General features: G+C 39.5%; 1 protein-coding gene across 11 annotated transcripts in view; it reads right to left on the bottom strand.

Annotated features, from left to right (window-relative positions):
* The window catches only part of FRYL (FRY like transcription coactivator), a 185,766-nt gene that overhangs the window by 135,914 nt on the left and 27,589 nt on the right, over positions 1–22,263 (bottom strand). For 5 of the 11 annotated variants that reach the window (XM_027779330.2, XM_013295004.3, XM_027779326.2 and 2 more), the window contains exon 1: positions 17,957–18,233. The exons of 2 other annotated variants lie outside the window; for them this stretch is intronic. In XM_027779330.2, the coding sequence (XP_027635131.1) occupies positions 17,957–18,101 (145 nt within the window). In that variant the 5' untranslated portion in view covers positions 18,102–18,233. Of the gene's footprint in view, positions 1–2,003; positions 2,133–15,998; positions 16,063–17,956; positions 18,235–22,263 lie in introns of those variants that run through there. 4 more of the 11 variants (XM_027779323.2, XM_027779322.2, XM_055796390.1 and 1 more) reach the window with 3 other exon arrangements.

Below are 22,263 nucleotides of genomic sequence, written 5' to 3' on the forward strand. Positions count from 1 at the left end.
AACTTATTAGCATACGAATTTATTGAATTTCCAAACACATACTCAACATAAATATTGCGTAATTCCTTGTTCTGCACATACTGCATCACTTGATTGGAAAACGTTTTAAGAAAAGAAGCAACTGGCTTGCCCACTTCAGCTCAATTCACTCAGCGTCCATGTGAATCACAATACTTACACCCAGTACAGGCTGCACAGAAAGGGCTGCTCCTGGCTGGCCTGCACAGTGGAAAGCCATCAGAATGCAACTCTCACACACTTCCAGAGCAGACATGCAGCACGGCAATTTTCACAAATGGAGTGGCAATGGTAAAAAAAAGTGACATAAACCCCATCTACCTAATCAGTGTGCACAGAAAATTAGTTTGTTGGTAGATCATCCAAGTACCACTTCCTGACAAGAGAGTCAGGAATATCTTCCTCCGCTGTGCTTACATAACAGAGGACATAAAGGAGAAAACAGCATCACATATAACCTCTTCTCAGATAACCTTTAGTATTATTATTATTTTTACTCTCAGTCTTAGTATAGCTGACAATTACCTAGTCTAAATTTTGCAATTCACCTCCTTACCTATACAGCAATTATTTTTCTAGTTGTAGATTGCATTTATTGTAACTGAATGTATCCCATGGTTTACTTTAGTTTGGAAACTATATACATTAATAAAACCAACTTTAAGGATTTTTAATCGTTTTCATGAGACGCCTTCAACTGCTACTATAAAACAATAGAAAAACCCTTCTGGTTATCTTTATTTCAGCAAGAAAGTTAATAACTACCAAGTACTATTACAAGCTATAATTTGGAACAGATACAGTTAATCTGCAAGAGATGAGCAAAAAGTGAAAAGCAAACCCTATAAGGATGCCTGTTTTGAAACATCCATTGCTTTAACTCAAAAGTCATAAGTTGAGAAGTTATTAGTCCAGAACATGAATTAGCCGTCAGTGCAAAAAGCAAATCTCACATCTGAATAAACCATTAGGACAAACTAAATATCTGCATACTCTCCAAGCACCAATTAATACACCGTACAATATATAACTTGCTACTAATTCCTTCAAACAAGACAGGTGAAACAAAAAATGCTGTATTAGGGTAAAAATCCCAATGGAGGTACTCTGATGAAGCGTTGGATAGCAGAAACTGTGCATCCCAGACACCTCAAAACAGCCATTAATGAAATATAACTTAAAGCTGAGATACCAGATACCTCCTGCTTCCGACTTCTTTAATCTTTACAAATGCAAAAAACTTAAGGCGTATAGCTGACGTACAGTTACACACCATCCTTCTCATCTCCTGGCATCCTGTCATCAAGCTGCTGTGCTTACGATAGCAGAGCCTGCTACACAGTGCAGGGCAGCTCACAGGCCCGAGACCCTGCATTGAAGCATGTGTGCAGGGGTGATCCGAGGACAGACTGGTTGTCTTTACCAACAGCAGCATCCTTGCCTGCGTTGGTAGAAACTCTAGATCTGGGCTATTTAGAAGATCAAAGTGGGCACTTTTTGCAGGTATAATAATGTGTCTGAGGAACAAAAATAATACCCCCTGTAAAACACTCAGTCTGAGGACGCCTGTTTTGCTTCAAAGGAGCATTGAGCTTGGCAGAACTAAGCCACAGCGTCTGCATCTGATAACTCCGCAGAGACAAGCATCTACTTGCACCTCTCTTGGACAGCAAAGGGTGCAAAGAACTTTATCAGACTAAACCAACTGTAGCCTAAGGAAAATGAAAAAAATTAATATACACACACACACATATATATATATATACTCTTACATGACAACTAGGAAGCAGAATAGCACACTTTGCTCACCCCTCACGATGGCTATGCCAAGTTGCACCAGCACAAAGGATAGCTAAAAACCTGTTTTTAAAGCGTAATTTTACACAGCTGCATGCAAAAAAAAAAAAAAAAAAAAAAAAAAAAAAAAAAAAAAATCCGGTATGAGGCCGCAGCTGCCGGTGCCAGCGGCGTACCGAGGTACTTACTGCTGCTGCTGCTCCAGGATTTCAGCAGAGACTTGATGCTAATTTCGAAGAAGAGGGAATCCTGTAGGCTGAGCATGGTGCCGGGGGCAGGGCGGGAGCGGGGCGCCGCCAGGACCGGCCACCGGCAGCGCCACCGGCGGGAGGAGCGTGCCGGAGCCCGCGCCGCTGCCGCGCGGCCTCCCGGTGACGCAGGGCCCGGGGCGGGGGGGGGGGCGCGCTAAAGGCGGCTCCTCGCGGGACCCCTCCCGGCCCGGCAGGCCCCGCCCCGCGCCGCTGCCCGCGGGGTCCCGGCGCGTCCCCCCGCCAACGGCAGAGCGCCGTGCTGCTGCGAGGGAGGGGACGGGGCCCCTCTGCGCGCACCCGCGCTGCCCAGGGACGGTCCCCGGTGACACGGCGGGCAGCGCACACGCGCTGCCCAGGGACGGTCCCCGGTGACACGGCGGGCTGCGCGGCCCACCCCTCGGCCGCCGAACCACGCAGCCACTGACAACCGAAACCCGAAGGGCTAACGGGCTCTTCGCGGAGTCCGACATGCACTCGCAGCCGATCCGTCACACTTGCAGTGAGCTCCGCAGCCGCCCGGCGTTACTGCGCGGCGCCAGAAGCACGGCCAGCCTTCCGCGGAGAGATCAGCGAAATAAAAAATAAAAACACCCCAGACGTGACAAACAGGTGCCCGGCGGAGGGCAGGAAGGGCCAAGTAGGATTCCCAGGGTGGCCGCCTGCAAGAGAGCTATGGGCGACTGAGCTTCGACACCTGTCGCTATTAGTGGTTTGGGTTTTCTTTTTCTTTTAAAGGACTTCACACCACCGTTTTGACATTTCTGATGGTTTACTTCGTTCAGCATCACCTCAAAGGCCATGACGAAAAGCATCTTAGGTGTGAAGTTTCCAGATTCCTAGGGATGCAATCCAGCACCGCCCTTTAGATAGGGCTCTGGATCTACCCCCATTCTTTCAGGATAAAGCAAAATACTCCATTTCAGCACAGGGTAAAGCAGTTTAAGATAAACCTTCATCCTGCCCAGGCTACCGCATACCATCAAAAGGCAGTGGCCCTCTCTCAGCTTGGAGTGCTGTCTTTACGCAGGCCAAAAATGCATCTGAAAGCATCTCAAGGTTTTAACGGACAAACCTAAAAGTAGGCCAAAATTTCAGAAAGATGTCTGCTTCCTGCTGACAGGAAGAAATTATATCAAGAAAATAACACTTGTTTCCGTAACTGCCACCAAACTATACACACAGCATTGTATATGACCCCTTGGGTCAAATACAGAAAATGGAGAGAACTGTACTCTGAGATTACTGTGACACTGGCTGCTAACAGTAGTTTACTAGGTCTGCTTAAACTATGACTTGACCCACACCGCAGAGATGAACTAAAAACTTAACCATATGGGTCCAAAGGTACACTTGATGAACTAAATCTGCTTTTAGTTAATTTTTAAAAAACTTACATAGTTTCAGAACTGTGCTCCACCCTGTACTAGTAGTAAACCAGCCATGAGGAGGATATCATACCTGTGCCCTGAGATAAACTCAAATTACCTGAATTTTTTTAACATATTCAAGAATGGTGTACAACAAATACTTTTAAGGTGCATTTTTTTTGTGGGTTTGGTTTGTTGGGGCTTTTTTGGTTTTGTTTTAATGTACACACATACCCACCCCTCCCAAAAAGAAAATCATTATCACTTACAGGGAGGTAACATAGACCAGTCCATGTTCAGCTAAGTTGTTCTAAATGACAGGTCTAACACACCAGCAGCAGAAGGACACTGGAGAAAGAGCGGGATAAGCACGTCACTGCCCTAGCCCATTCATCCATCAAGACAGCTGCTGTCTGACATCTATTCAGGAGATTAAGTTTTATTAAAAAAGAGAATGGCGTGATTCTCACTCAGTTTTCATAGAACAAAAATAAACCAGACTTCCCCATGCAAAATATATTTTTTTCTATAATAAGGTATTAAATTGCTACCTGTATCTGGATAGCACTTGCTTCTTCCCAGATAGGGTACAGAATGCGCATCCACAGAGTAACTCTGTGGGACATTGCATCAAACATCCTTTCATAAGCCTGTTTCAGGCAATACTACCTATCTAGTACCTCCAGTTACCTTATACTCCTTTTTCATCACTTCTTTTATGAATATATTCAAAGTTATACTTTTAGCATTCCTTTTTCCTCTCACTAAATAAAATACAACAAAGGTTGTATTTTGTTATGAGTAGGATATAAAGGTCAGATTTTGGAACCAGCTGATGAATTTCACCACTAATTTGAAAGACTGTATTAATTATGGTTGGTCTCTGACTGCCTTTAACACTGGGCTACTGAGAGTTCTTCAAAGGAATCCTTGTTAACAGCATGCATTCCAAAATCATGAGCCAACTCTCCCAGCACCTCAAAAATAATGACTTTTTAAAACACACTTTGGGTTCTTTGTAGTTGCCCTTTTCCACCATCAGCTTTTATTCTTTAAGTTATTAGTGCCAGAAACTTATTAAAAAACAATCATCCCAGAAACCCCAGGAGATACACTAAAACAACCCCACAGAAATACTAATCTCAATGTTCCAACTTCTGGAGTCCTGAAAGAAGACTTTCAACAAATAGAAGACCTGCCAGTATTTCTGTAAAGCAGTGTTTCAAAAGTTAATGAATGTTAGGAATTTTTTTTAAAAATCTGCATTTATTTATGATATTGATGTGTTTGGCCAAGCAAGTTACATGGCTTTCTGCCACGGCATCTGAGCTTTAGTTGTACTATTATTTATTCATAATACCAACTACTGATCACTGTGGATAGGGCTTCCTCAAGGATACTAACAATTAATTTCAAAGGCAGTTAGCTCAACAGAAGTTATTAGCCCATTAAGAACTTCTAGGTTGTTAAGAATATTTTGAGAACTGCATGTACCCAGAGCTTAAGCTTTTTCTTCCAAAGATTTCAGTAGAAATATTGAAGACTAGGAAAATTAGGAACAAAAATATTTTGAAAAGAATAATCTTCTTTTAATACTGCATGAATATAAATAATTTGTGTGTTTTCATGCATATATGCACAGAGATTATGAAATTTGATTCAATGGACACCATTAACTTACAAGATTTAAAAATGGTATACACCAAATACTTTTACTGCTGTGCCCCTCCCTGCCGCCCAGGTACAATTAAAAAAAACCCAACAAAACAACCAAAAAAAAAACCCCAACAACAACCAAAAAAATAAAAAAAATTAAAAATTACCAGTACAAGTCCATTTAACAAAAAAGGGTAATGGATCTCTCACTATCTTTGCATTATCATGTAAGCATCAGTGTCATAAGCATTATCTTACTAGACAATTGTGTACAGCCCTTCTAACACTTCTTCCTCACAATCCAATTTACATGCTTTTATAATCAGAGGTGTATAGATGACAACTACTGCAACTTCAGACTTTCTGGTTTTGTTTTGTCTTTGAACTAAGTTAATGAAATAACTACCAGATACTAGAAAAAAAGAGAAGATTTCAGGATAAACCACAAAGTTTAAAAAGTAGCCTTTTGTTTTATTTTTTAATCAAAGCAAGAATAGTAGAAGGAGGAAAGAAAAAACATGGATTACAAGCCTCTGAAACTCACCAAGCACAGGCAAGGCTAATTCACTGAGAAGAGCCCAATAAAGCTCATCATGTAAAGTTACAAGATATTATCATCAGGTGTTTCTAAAACTGCGTAAGAAAACATCATTTACAGAATGGATTTTTTTCCAGTTCCTAAATTTCAGAGAGGAAAATGAAACTGACTTCTGGAACGCATACTGTGTTTAAAATTGAGAGCAACAAGTATGTCCACTGTGAAAGAGTCTAAAAATACCTATCACTTTGGAGTACTTATATGGAAAGTCTTTCCATAACATTATTTTACTACCTAGAGAGAATATGGAAAAGAAAGCCCTTGCATTTAGCTATAAGCCAATAGCTTTGATCTAGAGCTACTTCATGTAAGAAAAACAATCCAAAACAAAACTCTCAAATTGAGGATTTATGCGTATTTATTTTAGTAGGCTAGACATCACAGAATTCCAATAAATACATAGTTTATATACTGATCTCAATACTTGCATACCTTTTGATTCCGGACCTATTATAAATTTCACTATTACAGGGAACAGACTACTATAAAGTCTATGTTTCTAATACTTTCTGAAGAGTAAGGTGAGGTATATGTGAATGAGCACACTCGTATCAGTAAGTTCTTTAAAGGGCATGACAAGAACAGGGCTGTAGGTGCAGTAAAGCAGAAGTGCTCAAACACAGGCTGCTCACAATCTACTAAAATTGCTAATGCAAATGTCCAGTCCACATCATGGGTTTTTTGCTCAGAAGTGAAAACCTTTTAGTAAAGAGGATGGCTAGAAGCAAACTGCCGGAGCCACTTCAGCAACAGGAGTCTGCAGACTTCAGGCTGCCTGTATAGACCTATAAGCTGCAAGATTCACATGCAGTAGCCCAGCTGCTCTGGTAAGTATTTGACTGCCCATTCATGGTACTTTGATCCACAGCATGCCTGACCTATCCAAGCAGTCAATTCAGCACTTCAAGAACAGATATTTTTTAGATGTAACATTCAGTACATGTACGGTAAGCCTAATCACACAACAGGTAAGATTTGCCCTGGGCATTGTAAGTAGCTATAGGACCCAAGCAATATAAAAGACCGGACACTATCGTGCTGTAGACAGTACATATAACAAAAGTTTCCTTTTATTTGTAGAATTTGGAATTTAATAAAAACATTTTTAAAAGGATGACTATACCAGTATCAATACATTTACTACAAATGTGTATGCAAAGGTCATTTGTACAGCTTTTCTTTAATTAAAAGTACCATCATGGCATTTTCTTGGAGCTGCCCAGAAACATCACTGGCAACTATTTTTAACAATGTACATAAAATAAATGCAGTGCGTAACAACTGCTTTTTCAATAACTGCCAGAGTTCTGGTGTGTGGCAAAGGCCAACATGCAAGACCAAAAAAGTAAATTTAATATGGTTTACACAATGTTGGTTCAGCTTCACTTCTTAGAGGCTGAAAAGGTAGGGGATTTTCATGACTGAAGATATTGCTGAAGAAGGTATCTTAAAAAGAGCAATATTTAACTTCAGAAAGTTTGCTTTTAAATGTCATTCATTTTATATGTCATTCATTTATATTTCACAGGGAATATTACAGATTTTTAGCCTAATTTCCTTTTTTTCATTATTATTTGAAGCATTATTCCCTGGTTCTACAATAGTTTTATTTCTCTAGGAGTGTATTCTTACCACACCTCCTCCCTCCCCCAACCCTCCAATGCAGTTCTTGCTCTCTTCTACTGAGATAGCAAAGATAACAGAATATTTGTCTAATTATCCCTTTACAAAATAATTTGCATTAATCATTCCAGCATAAATATTCCATTTAAAAACCACACCTAAAGGCATTCTTTTAAGTTATATAAAAAACATGCAGTCACTGTTGCTTCCAAAAGTTTCTTTGAGGTTTTCAGTCCTACTACATTCATCTTCAGGATGATATGGACTGACAGAAAATTCACTCAGGCAAAGAAATACAAATAATATTTCCCATATAAAGTAAATTATGAGTTTTCCAACTATATATATATATGTAGTTCTGGAAGAACACTGAAGAAGCACAGCTTTCTTGCAGAACATAGTCTTTGAGTAAGATCAAAGAGGATACTGTTAATATTTAACTTTTCAGTCAGTTAACATTATCTTGATTGAATAGTAATCCTAACTTTAAAAAAAAAAATAACAAATCCCCCACAACTTTAAAGAAAGAATAATTAAATTCTGAAAAATCAAACAGCTTTCAAGGTAGTTTAAAAAACACCTTACCAACTTCATATGGATTTAGACTAAACAGATTTCCATATGGCCCTTCCTGAAAATCCAGCTTTTCAGATCAGCAAACATCGTAAGATTACAAGGAAACAAATTGGTAATACAAAACTGAAACATTTCAAACAACTCAGCAGGCAGTTCTGAGATGATATTTAACCAACCTCTCTCCAAGAGGAAATGAGACAGGTAAAGCAATAGATGAACCTACAGCTGTTACCGTATCTCTTGAGCCTGACAAATCCGCGTTTCTTGATTTTCACGGGCATCCCTGTGCTTAAAATTCTCAGTGATTTACTCCCTCTCATATGCTCAATTTCCACTTTTCATGACTGCAAATAAACCTTAAAGGTATAAAGCCCAATTAGTACAGTTCTGTCTTTGTCCAACAACCTGAAATAACTGCCTTAAGATCTGATCTGCTTAATTGTGTTCTGCATCAGCCTCTTTTTGTCCTTCAGCATTAAATGTACCAATGAACTGGTTCTGGGGAACCAGCACTCCAGATTTTACCAGCCTTTTAAATGGAACCTGAAAACAGTTATGGAGCTACACAGAAAATCCCTTCTTAGTTGCTGGGCATTTAAATGGATAGAGCAGGGAAAGGCTTAACTCTGTTACCCTACAAGGCCTTAAGACAACTTCTACGAATCAGTTATGTTTCTATTTTTGTTGCTCCTCCCAAGCTGCTGGATGTCTGTGCCACTTTACAGGAAACATCATATTTGCATTATGTGAAGATCAGCTACTCTATCCCCATAGAAAGCACTGGGGAAAAAGAACACCAAGAGTTTAGGACTCATCCAGGAAAACTTTAAAAAAAAGAAAGCTAAAGTGAATTACCTATAGGGGTAAACTCAGCACACAAGTCCCAAATCTGTTACGCCTCGTGAGTGCAATAGTACTTAGGTAGAAAATGTTCTTCTCTGATGCAGCCTCCCACTAGACTCACACAGCAGCTGAAGGCACTCATGTAGTTCTCTCGCCCTGCACCAGGAGATGAATTTCTGCCTTCCTCCCTCCACCATAAGCAAAGCTGAAAATTTGCTCCTGAGCCACTGCCGTTGGCAGCCTGCAGCCCATTTCTGTCTGTATGTTAAAGCACTTTACAGTACCACATAACGCACGTGTATGTGTGGTTCAGCCACCTCTGCCACAGAGTGGTAAGTGTAGGCAGAGGGATGGGGGACTGCACAGTTACAAGTAGGAACTACTTCAAGTGTCTCTGCTAAACCTCCTCACAAGCACAAGCCTACCAAATTACTCCACTGTAGCTTATACCCCTATGTAGGCAGCAGTTTTACAAGCTCTGTACACACAGTATAAGGACTTTGAGAGCTGTAGTTACAGGCAGGAGAAGGAAAGCAAGAAGTAGCAAGGCATGGACAGGCAATTTTCTCCTTCTCAAGGTTTCAACTCCTGAAATTGCCATTCCCAATGTTTCAGTTACACAGGGCAGCAGGGCAGCAGCAAGGAGCTCTGTCACCCAGTATCATATTCAAACAAAGAAAATAATTACATTATCATGGCATTCTGCATAGTTGAACTAAATTGGCATATTTCTTCACTCTAAAGCCAGCAAATATTTACAGTACAGGTTTTAATGCTTTAGTTACAGAGATTTAAAGAATTAAGTGCTTTTAATGATGAATTTTACAGCTTTCCCATCTCTGTGAAACAACAGGTATTATTGTAGTAACCTGGAGCAGAAGTACAAAATAGAAACGCTTTAAAGATTAAAAAAGGTAATTGACAATACATTGATTTGCAAGTCAGAATTAACAAAATTCATATCAGTGCCATTTCTGAACATTTATCCTCAGCAAGCATGCTGTTACATTGAAGAAAAGTGAGAAAGGAAATACAAAAATCAGGAAGGGAGAAAATGAGAAGTAACAAACCCAATGGCAGCTAAATGTAACACTTACATGCCAAACACCTAACACACACTGAAAACTTTACAAGGCGGCCACATTTGTCTGGAAGTTCTGCAAATAGTCCACAGCACAAAGTTCCCTAAAGTGCCTCAGGTGGTGGTCTACAAAATAGCCTCGGTCAGCAGATGCACCTGTGCCAGCACTGACAGAGACCACCCAGCAGCTATGAAGCTCATGGCTTTACCTGCAAGGCCACACACAGCTCTCCATCCACACACCTGCATCTGGCAGAACACATCAAATGCAAAAGGGACAGCATCACTCCACTGCACTCCCCACTAGTTAAAGAAAAATTGAGGACTTAAATCAGGTGATAGAAACATGTTCAAGTACAATGGAGAATATGCTTCAGCTTTTTCTATTCCTGGAACTGGCTGCTCTCTGTCAGTCACGAAATTTCTTGACAGAGCACTCACATACTGTTCATTTCTCTCAGTAATTAACATGAACATGTTAGCTTTCCAAACATACAATCTACCTACAAATGTAGACAGTACAATTTCATCAACTTCTGGGCAAATTAAACCACTCAGTTCTACACTCCTTCCATGAAATAAGAGTTATGGAAATCCCAAGAATAAAGAAAACATACTTCAAAACTAATTCCAGCCAACAGAAAACAACATACTGGAGAAATACAGTATTTTTATACAAGTTATGAGCTGCTTTTATGTGTTTTACTTCCTGTTTTTCCTGCTTTCAAGTTAGAAAATATTTTTAAATTAAAAACATTCTTCCCATAGCCACTCATCTTCTCAAAGAAGTAACTGAGACAAGGCTCACCCTAGTGCATCTTAAAAAATGCCAAAACACAGCAGAGAGTTTTGGGTCAGTGTCTAATACGACTGTGCAACAGCATCCTGATGCTAATGTATCTAAAACTCATATTGTCATACTGGTCTTATCAATGAGCAATGAAAATCTCCCAAACAATCAGGGTCCACCACAGACGCTTGTCACTACAGACCTCACTGGTACTAATGAGGTAAAGAATTATTATTTGTGTAGTATCTCTGTATAAGGAGTATTGCCCAGCTTATAAAGTGAGCGTACACCAAGTCCTGAACATCCAGAGCATCTCTGCAGATGCAAAGCTCCTGCAGCAGGAACTTAATCCCTTTAGAAGGTACCACAGCTGAAGTGATGAGGCTTTCTGAAAGTTCTACTTATCTCTTCAAATCAATAGTACATTTTGATTTCTCATAACAAAATCTTTCCTTTATAAAAAAATACAAACACCAAAAACATTCAAGCACAAGCTGAGAACCCTCTCATCTGGATGGTCTCTGTTGGCAGTGACCTTTTAGAATGTGGCTGGAGAGCAAGAAGATGCATATCATGTAAAACAGCAGAGGCCATGAACACTACCTCCAACACTTATTATTTGAGAAAACATATTCCCAACTGAAGAAGGCACTCGTGACATTTCCTTACTTGAAGTGCAACTAAAGGCTATTCAGTGCTAAGAGACACAAAGAATGCCATTTACTGAAAATGGAAAGGCTTTCTAAAGTAGCCCTTGATTAAGATGAGATAGTTGAAATTTTTGTCCCTCAGTTTGGATCCACATAACACTTTTTAGAAGGAAAACACATAAAATTAGCACTCACAGGGTAAGAATAACTCTGTTACTGAAGAGCTTAAAACAAAAGAAACTAGCAGCATGGAAGTCTACAAATCAAGACATAAAACAGCTAACAAGTGCAGCCAACAGAAACTGACAACAGCTGTCAAAAGTATCATGAAGTACTGAAAAATGTCGTATCCGCCTCTTGCACTTACAAACCACACCTAGAGGAAATTAAGACTAGTTAGATCACCTATAAACTAAAACTTTTGCATTTGAAACACAGATCTTTTTTCTTTTCAACTGAAAAGTGAAGAACTGTTTCACAAAACGTTCCAGGTTACAATCTTTCTGTAACTTAAACCTGACTTGCTGATCATCACTAGCATGGCATTTCTGTATGCAACTGCTGATTTAATCCTGTTGGTAAATACTATATTGGTCTTACAAATACTTTTTTGAGCATCAAGGGGTGTTATTTTGGATTTTTTAGCCCAGTGACCAATCTTAATGTGTTTTAAAGGAGAACAGGTTTTTACTTAAAGGTAAATGGCTCCTTAAAGATAAACTGAGGTTTTTATTTTATATGCTGTCCAGCCAGATAAACATACAGAAAACAGATAGATAGCAATGTCACAGGTGTGTTTTAAAATCTGTTCTACATGCAAGACATTTACAGTGTGAATCAAAAAGAAGCTACATGCCAAAACTTTTTCTCCCTCTCAAAACATCACTTTCAAGACCTGCGGACAATTTAGACATAACCAATTTGAAAGAATACTTTTATGTCCTCATATCACCAGTATATGATAGAGAATGGTTTTACAGCAGTATATATAATTATTTTCACAACTAGTTTCTCCACATCTTGTTTACTTCAGCACTTTGCAGCTCCCCTTAACCAGCTACTACAGAATCTTCTGAAGACTTGCTTGTTCTTCTGGTTTTGTTAATTTTTCTCATTCTCCCCATACCTCTCTCCCCCTCTCCTTCAAGTTGAAAGCTTTATTTTGTCCCTCTCCCAACTATCTTAAAAAAATGTGTATTGGAAAGGTAAAGAGATATTTGCTTTATTTACAAATCTCCCCACTAAGTTTTAACTGCATTATCTTGAAGAATTAGCTTAAAGATAATGTTTTAAAGCATATTTTCAGCTAAATACTGTCCAATTTCACCTCTAATATTTTTCTCCTTACTAAACTGGAGTTCTCGTTACTTCTGACTTTTCACCTTATGATCTGCAGGACAGAAAGACAAAAAGATCAGAAAAAAAGCCCAAACACCAAGATTACTGACATTTGCTTCCCAAATTCGCTGTTGGTTCTCTCACAGCGTTCCGGTTTCCTGCCTAACCATTGGTACTGGGAGGAAAGGGAGGTCTCCTCTTGGTTTAGCAAGTGGAACAGTCTCACCAAGGATAGATATGCACCAGGACCAACATAAATGAATATATAAGACAACTATACAGGTGGAAGGGTACAATCTCCTTTTCACAGCACTGAGCCATTACAGTGGTCCAGCTGTCATATGAAACCTTATACTAATATACTTAAGCCTCAAAAAAACTTTTAGGTGCTTAAAGTCCAAAAGATGCATTAAAAAACTCTGCAAAGGTGATCTATTATGGGAACAACAGCGTTTAAAAAACTGTAAGCTCTGTTCACCATATCTCAGAGGAAAACAAATTAATTAAATCCATGTGAGTAGCTGTTAAGTATGAAGAAAAGGCTCTTCCAAACCTACCTTTGAGTTGTACTGACACCCACCCTGAGCTAAGTTACAATTTCTTTGTTACTCTTTGGGATGAGGTAAAGGTAAGGTTTAAAAAAAAAAAAACAAAAAAAGAACAAAAAAACAAACACTGTAGGAAAAAAGTATATTTCTTGCAAATTCCTGCATCCTTATCCTTCAGGTAAAACACTGGGACAACTACAGTAAAAGTAGATTAGGCATATAGCCAATATATGTATTGTATATACATATATATACAAGTACACAATACTTGTATGTGTATATATATATATACACATATATAACAAGTACACAATACAATTAAAAAAAATAATCGGATCTCAAAAAAATAGGGCTAAAAATATTGAGATATCGCCTAGAACTGTCATACCTTCCCCCCCCAATTAAATATAAATATAGTTGATTTTTCATATTAATAAAAAACCAAACAAGTCAGAGGCATCCTTCCTTTGTGCTTGGGCTTACTTTTAAAAAGATTTGCTGGCCATTACTTCAGTTCAATATTGACTCGATCTTAAGCAAATGCCTTACTTAAAAAATGTTTACCCGATGGTCACTGTATCTGCTTATAAGCAGTAATAATAAACCATACCATCACCGCACTTAAAATAAAAGTCTGGAGAGATACTTGTGTTTCCATTTATCTAAAATATTAAAGAGTTCATTTTCCACAAATCAATACATTTAAAACACAGGGTATTCAGAAGGTGACTGCTACTTTTGGTGATGGTAAGACATCTAATGCTGCCCCCACTACTGACAAAAAAAGCTCTCTCAGTGAGTTGATTCCCCTTGCCAATTCATCTCAAAAATACTGCCCCAAAAATACCAGAACATTTTCTACTGGCTTTGTGAAATGAATCAGCACAGGGAAAGGCCACACCAGCACACAGGAGATGGGGAAGAGCTGCACAGCTGGGAGTAAGATTGCCCTTTTCACTGGCAGCAAACTGTTAAGATCGGCCTGATCTGCTTGTAAAACTGCACTCAAAAATCTAAACAAAATCCCCCTTTCCCTACCTTCTGTTGCAAAGAGCTTCAAGAGAGATTCCAGAGGCCCTTAGGAAAGGTTCCTTATTCCTTCTTATGGAAAATACACACAGAACAATTTCCTGGGGCATTACTCAAGCAAAACAATGCTATCTGCCGTGATTAGAAAACAGAAGAGAGGTTAAGGGGTTTTTATGTAAATAGCATTCTGGATCCCAAACAGTATTATGGAGCAGTCTCTAAATGTAACTGAGAAGCAAACAGAGATTGGGGTGAGGGGGAAGCCATGGTACTTAGTTACCCACTAACCCCTCCAGGCTTCTCTAACTGAAATTCAGAATTCAAGTACAGAATTCCAGATAGATGCTGGGCCGCCTGGTCATCTTCTGATGTACAAGTCTAATCAGAGATGCAACATGGAGCTGAACATGCCCTGCAGAGATGCTGGTATTACAGAGGCACAGTGCTCATAGGCAGTTCATGTGTATCCAGTTCCTACTGTTAGCCCCCTGGGGCAATTACAGCTCTGTTACTCATTTCTCTGCCACCAAAGAACACATTTCTGTCAGCTTATTTCTGCTCCCCTAGCAGAGGCACCTGAAGGGAAGGAGGTTCAATATTTGCAAAAGGAGACATTTTCCATACACAGAAATAACGTGGACGCTGTGAGCAATGAAAATACTTCTATCACTGATAAATTTAACAGCTCTTGTGCAGTTATTGCAGATTTGGCTTACACAGTTAGCCACTAAGACATTCCACAGTATTAGCTACCCTGCCTTACAACACAACCAAAGCACAGAGCTGCAACAGAAGGGCACATATCACACGCCACAGGTACAGCTCCCATTTGCCAGTTTGCACAGAGCAGCCATGGCATTCCCCTTTTGTAACACTACAAACAGCAAAAGGGAGAATACAAAATACTTTCTACACGTGTCTGTATGCGTACACGTTTGTAAGTGGGTTTTGGTACATGAAAATACTCTGGATCTTCCAGTCTCAACTTTCTGTGTTTGATTTGGATTGTAGCTTTTTTGAGACAAAAATTTTTAAAATTGAGAACATGCCAACTCTGGAATGCTACAACAAATTTAAAAGAACTGCCTATTCTTTAACTAACGTCTATTAAGACATTGCAATGCACGCAATGATATGCAAATATTTCAGCGAGTGAGATGTGGTTTTTTTCTAGGGTTCTAATAACCTTGTAAAGCTAAAAAGACAGTTCTGAAAGATTTCTAAAATAAACTTGAAACCATTCTGACAGAAGCTACGTATTTTAAAAGATGTGTCACAGAGCATATATTTCTAAGGTCTTGCATTCAGCTATAAAACAAAATACATACTAATTGAGTTACCATTTTGAAAAACAATACTGATAAATGCTTTAATCCAAAAAAAAAGGAATTTCATCACTTGAATTCCACACAAAATATTTTGGTCAGATATATGCAAAGCCAACTAACTGGTATTACCAAAATGATACTTTTATGCTTTGGATGCCAGGAATAGGGTTTTTTGGTTGGTTTAAGACCTTCTAAAATACTTTCATACTTTAAAATAGTTGTCTCAGTATTTCACCTAAATTCTTATTAATATAGAAACATTCATAAAGAGCAGCAATAAGGAACAGAAAGGAAAAGGGGAAAAAAAGCAAAAAAAACCCCACAACCACCCACTTCCAAATTCAAACATATCTACAGGACAAACCACCCTATCTTTAAAAACCTATCAAGTTCCTGAACAGCTTCATTATAAAATAAAATTGGTGGTGCATTAACACCACATCTGCTGACATTAAGCAAGTAAACATTTACAATTTTTTTTCAAATAATTCTGTTGGTTTATTACCTGTTTTGTTGGCACCTGCCTTCTGCAGCATACCCAAACTGGTAAACACAGGAGTTCTTTTGCTCTATTCCAGCAGAGCAGTTCATTCCATTACCAAGATACAAAAATAGAAATAAGCAGATAATTTAAAGAGGATTCAGCTACTATCTGCTATTGTAAAAGCATGATCCCAGAACAGACTATAAGTCTGCATTTCGCAAATGATGACATCACACTATTAAGTGATATTAGTCAGGCACTCCTGATTTCCCTAAAATCACTCCTAATAATTACCATTTGGCAAATATTTCATAAGTAAGAAAGGAAAATTCATCTTCAACAGTAGGGCTGGTGTATTCTATGTTTATTATCCTCATTTGCTCAAGCTATTGACAAAAGATTGAACAAGATTAGATGAAGGCATCTGTTTTGTCTACACACTTAAGCCTATAGCATTTTCTTCTAACCTGGCACAAAGACAGATTTATTCTGAAATCATAACATTTGAAATAAAATACTATTTAAAAGTGAAAGCTATAAAGAAAACATAATACAGCATAAAAGCAGGCTTGATGAGATATGCCTGTGGAGATATTTAAGTCATGCACATCACAGTGACATCCAACTATAAACTTCAGGGCTCTACAGCACTCAAAATTGAATGAGGACATGAACCTGGCTACAAGAGCATCACTCTTTCAGACACCATGAGCTTCTGATCAGAGTTTTCAAGCATATAGGCAGCAACAGTCTTAACAGACCTTACTCTGTAAGAAGACTTCAACAGTCCATACCATTACAACATTAAATTATTCTAATTTGTTATACACAGAAACAACTTCTTTAACGAAACAGAACTGCCCCTTGCTTTCCTCAGCTGCCACATTAATCATCCTGACAGATTAAAAAAAAAAAAAAAAAAAAAAGGAAAAAAAGAAGTGGTTTATATTAGAATGAGAAAGGTTAAGAAAAATCTTTCCAAGGAAATCCCTTTCTCCCACCACCACCACAAACTTAATTCCACTGTTAAGCTGTGAATTCACCACCCAGTAAGACGGATGTCACCACCTCCCATCTTTGCAGTTAGACACATAAGGGAAAAAACTTCTAGGCCACACCAATTCCTGAAAATAGCCACCACATAGCAAAGGGTAAAAACTGTGTATCTGATAGCCATCAGAATTCAAGACCATAAAGGCTCAAGACCTTACTATTTTAGCTGAAGGCAAAAAGAAAAAAAAAAGTAGAACTGGATTTTCCGTTGCCACCCAACTGAATTATCTGAAAAAGGAACATTAACTCATTCCACTTCTTTTTATTAGCACAATACACTGTAAGATTTGACACTAATAGGTAGTAAAAAAAAAAAAAGATCATACAAACAAGATTGCCCATGTTCTTAAGTTAAAAATTCTCTAGACAATGTCTGTATTTTTACTTGATTTCTTTAATTTACACACTATGTTTATTAAAAAACAAAACACTGAAAGAAGAAAACATTTCTGAAATGAAAAAAAACACACTTAAAAGGAAAGCCTTCAGAAACTTAGGGGATTCAAAAAACAGGAGGAGAAAAGATAACACAAAGCTTGAACCCTGCACTACAGAGATCTGTGCAGCACATGTCTGTCTAGAGAACTCTTAATGCCTAATCATAGTTACAATTTTAAAACTTAAATGGGGATATTTATTCCCAAAAGGGAAAAAAAAGTAAGGCAGGCATGCAAAGACAAGAAGCACATTAGAGATCCTGTAAAACTGCTTTAAAATAAGTCACACATGATAGTCTTTTAATGATAAAATAGTTCTAAAACTAAAGACCCCATTATAGCAACTCTGATAAAAAGGCCTTTTATATTCAAATCAATCAATTTAGCAAAATAATCACGATCTGAAGAAAAAACTTAGTAATCAGTTTTTACCAGGTTGATGACACGGATACATACTGTAAAGAGGATGTAAAACACGTATCTCCTCACCTTCATCTATTGTCTGTCCTAACGAAAATAGTCTGACACGTCTCATCTTCAGTAGCCTTGGGGAGCTTTCATGGGGAGTACTCCCAACATCCAGAACTACATCTCCGGAACCGACAGTGGGAACAATTTTTTTCAGTAATTCCATTTTTACATGCCCTCTGTGATCTCAGCACTTACTAAATGCAGCCGTTTAGCTACACATTATGGAGCGTGGCTCCCACATCAACTTCCTTGAGCACAGAGGTAGACTTCTCCTAGTAATGTTACGTTGAACCTGGGTGGTGCCAACATCAGCATATCAGCTGCCAGCTGCTCCGAGGCAGATTTTAAAGACGTCTAACTGTATGGGCTGATAAGAAAACCAAACAACAACAAGCCTACTATATATTGACCAACACACGCTAAACTCTGCATTTGTAGAAGACACTGTATTTAGCAGTGCAACAATTTTAAGCACTAACACAATGCACTGTGTATTTTCAAATTCCTATCTGACAGAGTTCAATAGCTCTTGTTTTTCATTAAGTGCACAGTGTTCATCTGCTTTTGAAAGATAACACTTATCATTCAGAAAGTCTATGCACCAGCTCTATAAACAAGGTGTCTAACAGCACCACAATTGAAACCATTTGCATTCTCACACGGTTTTAACTATTAGCTATGAAGATACTAACATTTATTAAGTTCTGTCTTGCAGAGACTCTGATGCTGTATTTACCATTTTAAATACTCAAACCACATTCCAGAAAACACCAAGTAGTGAAATAATCTGTTTCATTTTGTCCAAACACCCACTTTAAACTTAGGGCTACTTCTCCATATGTGTCTGGTTTAGGGTTTTTTTGTTTTATTTGAGAGAAGTTTAAACGTTGCTCTATGTTTAGCTTAATGAAGCCATTACAAAAGATGCCTTGCATTTGGAGCAGAAAGCCCAAGGGTGGGTGGAGAGGGAAGAAGACATTTCTGAATGCATTCAACACAATTACCCAACCTAAGTGTGAAGTATACCACACTATTATCCATTCCTTAAAATAAAGTATTTAATCTGAAATTCGCTACTGTGCCTAGCTCTTAAAAAAACAAAGCCAGAACTACCACAGGTACATACAGTAACCTGTTTCAGGTCTCAGAGTTCCAGTAGCTCAGTGCTCACAAGGGGCTGCTCGACTGGATTAAGCTGTCAGTCCTTTACTAACCAACTCTATTGTCACACTTCATAGGCATTAAGCCTAGTCAAGAATGCCACAACTTGAAAAATTTCATACAAGTTCATTAAAGCCAACACCTAAGACATTTTTCAAGTTCTATATAGACTGAAAACATGTGATAACTTTCGGATTTAAATCTGCATTAAAATCCCCAAATATTCGTTAGTCTACATCTCCCTTGTAAATGAATACAAAATTCTACACAAATCTACTCTGGCCTTATCATAAAAGACTCACTGTCAGGATATTATTTCCTTCAGTGAAAGATTTGGGACATCAAGGAAAAAATTGTCCCTATAATGATTTCATTCACAGAATTTTTTCCACCAATACAAAAAAAGTTACACAGAATATATATTCACAAAAGCATTTTATGTGTTTTCAGAACAAATAATAAGGTACCGCAAAGACAATCTGCAATTATAATAGATCATGAGTCATTACAAACTCAAGCAATCATTTATTCATAATAGCATTACTTTCTATATAATTTCTTTTTTTGCCCTTGAAATCTTCCCACAAACCTACTATGCAGTTTTGAGCTTTTGGGAATGAGAAAGAAGTCCAGACACTTCTGTGAGATTGAGAATGCTTCCAACCATCCACCTGCCAAACTGTGATTTGTAAAGGAGGGGTAATCAGGTATTTCAAGTTGTACCTAACTTAAATACTCTCTGAAAGTTTCAAACTAGATACCAAAGTGCTCTCAACCACACTATGGAGGTTTTATTATGCATGTGGACACAGGGCGGAGATGGCAGACGAAGTGCAAGTACCTAGTGCATCACTTCAGCTACATACATAAGGTGACTTCCCACAGAACATGCAGCATACCTGAATGGGCCATGAATAAAAAAAAAGTCAAGGGTTGAAATGATACTTTTTTAATGAGAAAACATAAAATCCTTTCAAGAAATAGAATTTACAAACAAAACACAAACAAGGAATAAAAACTGCCCACCATACGCACGGTCATATCTCAAGATTAAACCTGATAAACTAAGAGACCTAATATAACACAAATGCATCCAAAAGCTTTTGATTGATTTTTCCTTCAGGACCCTTAAGAAAAGGACATTAGGAAAAGGCCATTTCTGCAGAAGATAGTTGGGGATATATACATACATGCATATATATATTCATATATTTTCATCTGTATCTATGGATATGGATAGATGGCAGTTAACTCCAAGACTTCCATACTTCATTACATCCTGTGAAAGCAGCATTTTCTAAATAACGAAGCTAATATACAAAGCTTATGTTGCTGTCTATGTCATTTCACATACACTCTCACACTTGCTCTTACCATCTTCCTTAAACAGTACAACGTACAACTATGGTTTTTATATGACCTCAGCAACTTTTACAGATAATCTGTCAAGGGAAAACATATGAGAAGACTTATAATTTTTACACGTGAACTCATCTTCAAACAAAAGAAACAAAAACAGGTTACAAAAAAATCAATTTGATAAATTTTAAGGCTTTCTTAATCTGGAACCTCTAAATACAAAGAAGAATGGGAGACTCGAGCTTATACAGAATTATTATTGGCATTACAGTAAATCCTTTGATGTCATTCTGTGTGTATTCCTCTCTGGTTTACCTGCCGAGGTCATTCAGACCTGCCCTGCTGCAGAGCACCCCAGCGAGCCGCCCCAGCAGGAAGGCGGTAGCACCCCCCACTAACAGGAGCCCACCTCAGCTCAGATCGCAAAACACCCCTGGGGGACCCAGCACCGCTTCCCACAGCACCCACCCCTTGGGTTAGGCCTTTCAGGACACAGGGGTGCACAGAAAGAGCGGCTCCCCAGGAATTCTGCTGGAGGAGGTGAACCTGCTCACGCAGTAACATCCCAGCAACGATAAGTGCTGGAAAAACGGAACACAACCAAGGAGGGAAAGACCCGTGCAAGTGCCTTGACTCCACGCGTCTGGAAGATTTTTAGAATTAGCAATAACGGCAGGGAAAGGCAACTATGAAACAGCCAACACACTGGGAAGAATCCTTTCGGCAGAGCCCAGGTGACCTGTAGGCCACCACCAGCACGCGCTATCTGGCGGCTCTCCTCAGGAGCAGACGTGCGCTGCTAGCCTTCCCTCCTGTAATGCGAATGTTTTTATAACCGCCCCTGGCTGCCAGAGCAAACCCCAGAGAGGGCACAGGGCTGGCTTTATGTCTAACGAATAAGACGGCGAGTCAGGCCCTGGGGTTCCCTCACCGGGGCCGCCGTGCCCACCGGGGGGCACACAGGCGGGAGAGTGGTTCCGCGGCCCCGCCCCGCCCGGCGCCAGGGCTGTGCCCGCAGCGCCCCCAGGCGGCGGCGGCGCCACGCTGCGCCCCCCGCGGGGATCCTGCTCCTCTCCCGCTCCCCCGCGGCCGCGCCAGGCCCGGCCCGCCGGTGCCGGTGCCCTGCGCCCCGGCGGGCTCCAGCCAGGCTCGGCGGCGGGTGCCGCGCCGACCGCCCGGGCACACGGCGGGGCCCCTCCGGCGCTGGCGGCGGGCAGCAGCGCGCTCCGGCCCTGCTGGCGCGGCGGGAATGCACCGCAAAACACCTGGGCCCAGCACAAGCAGGGACAAAGCTACGCACACCATTTCGCAACAAACCATCGCTGCAGCAGCGCGAACTTCTTGAAGCTATTATTTCGCATTAAAAAAATTACTTTAAACCTAAGCCGTTTCACCTGGCTATAGTTTTGTCTTACTAGGGGGTTTGACGTAAACTAGTTCCGTTGGTTTCCATGCTTTTCTCAAAGCTAGTCTAGCTTTCTGTTTCCCGAGAAACGAAAGTAACAAGTGTCAGCTTTCGGTAAAGTTTTGATTTCCTGTCAGTAGCTTAAGCTGTATTTGCGAGATACGGGGCTGCTGGAAGCTTTTTGGGGTTTTGTCGGTTTGTTTGCATTTTTTGGGGTCTTGTTTTTCTTTTTTGAGCAAGTTGGGGGACTTTTTCTTTGGAAAGTTGGGGATTTCTGGAGTTGGGGGGGTGTTATGTTTTTTTTTTAATAGCTTGGCTTTAATCATGTAGCATTAGTAGAAGGGAAATACACAAATAGTAGTAAAATACATCCATCACAAGCTGAACATAAAACACAACT

This window comes from Falco peregrinus, chromosome 2, assembly GCF_023634155.1.
Source record: "Falco peregrinus isolate bFalPer1 chromosome 2, bFalPer1.pri, whole genome shotgun sequence".
Taxonomy (NCBI): domain Eukaryota; kingdom Metazoa; phylum Chordata; class Aves; order Falconiformes; family Falconidae; genus Falco; species Falco peregrinus.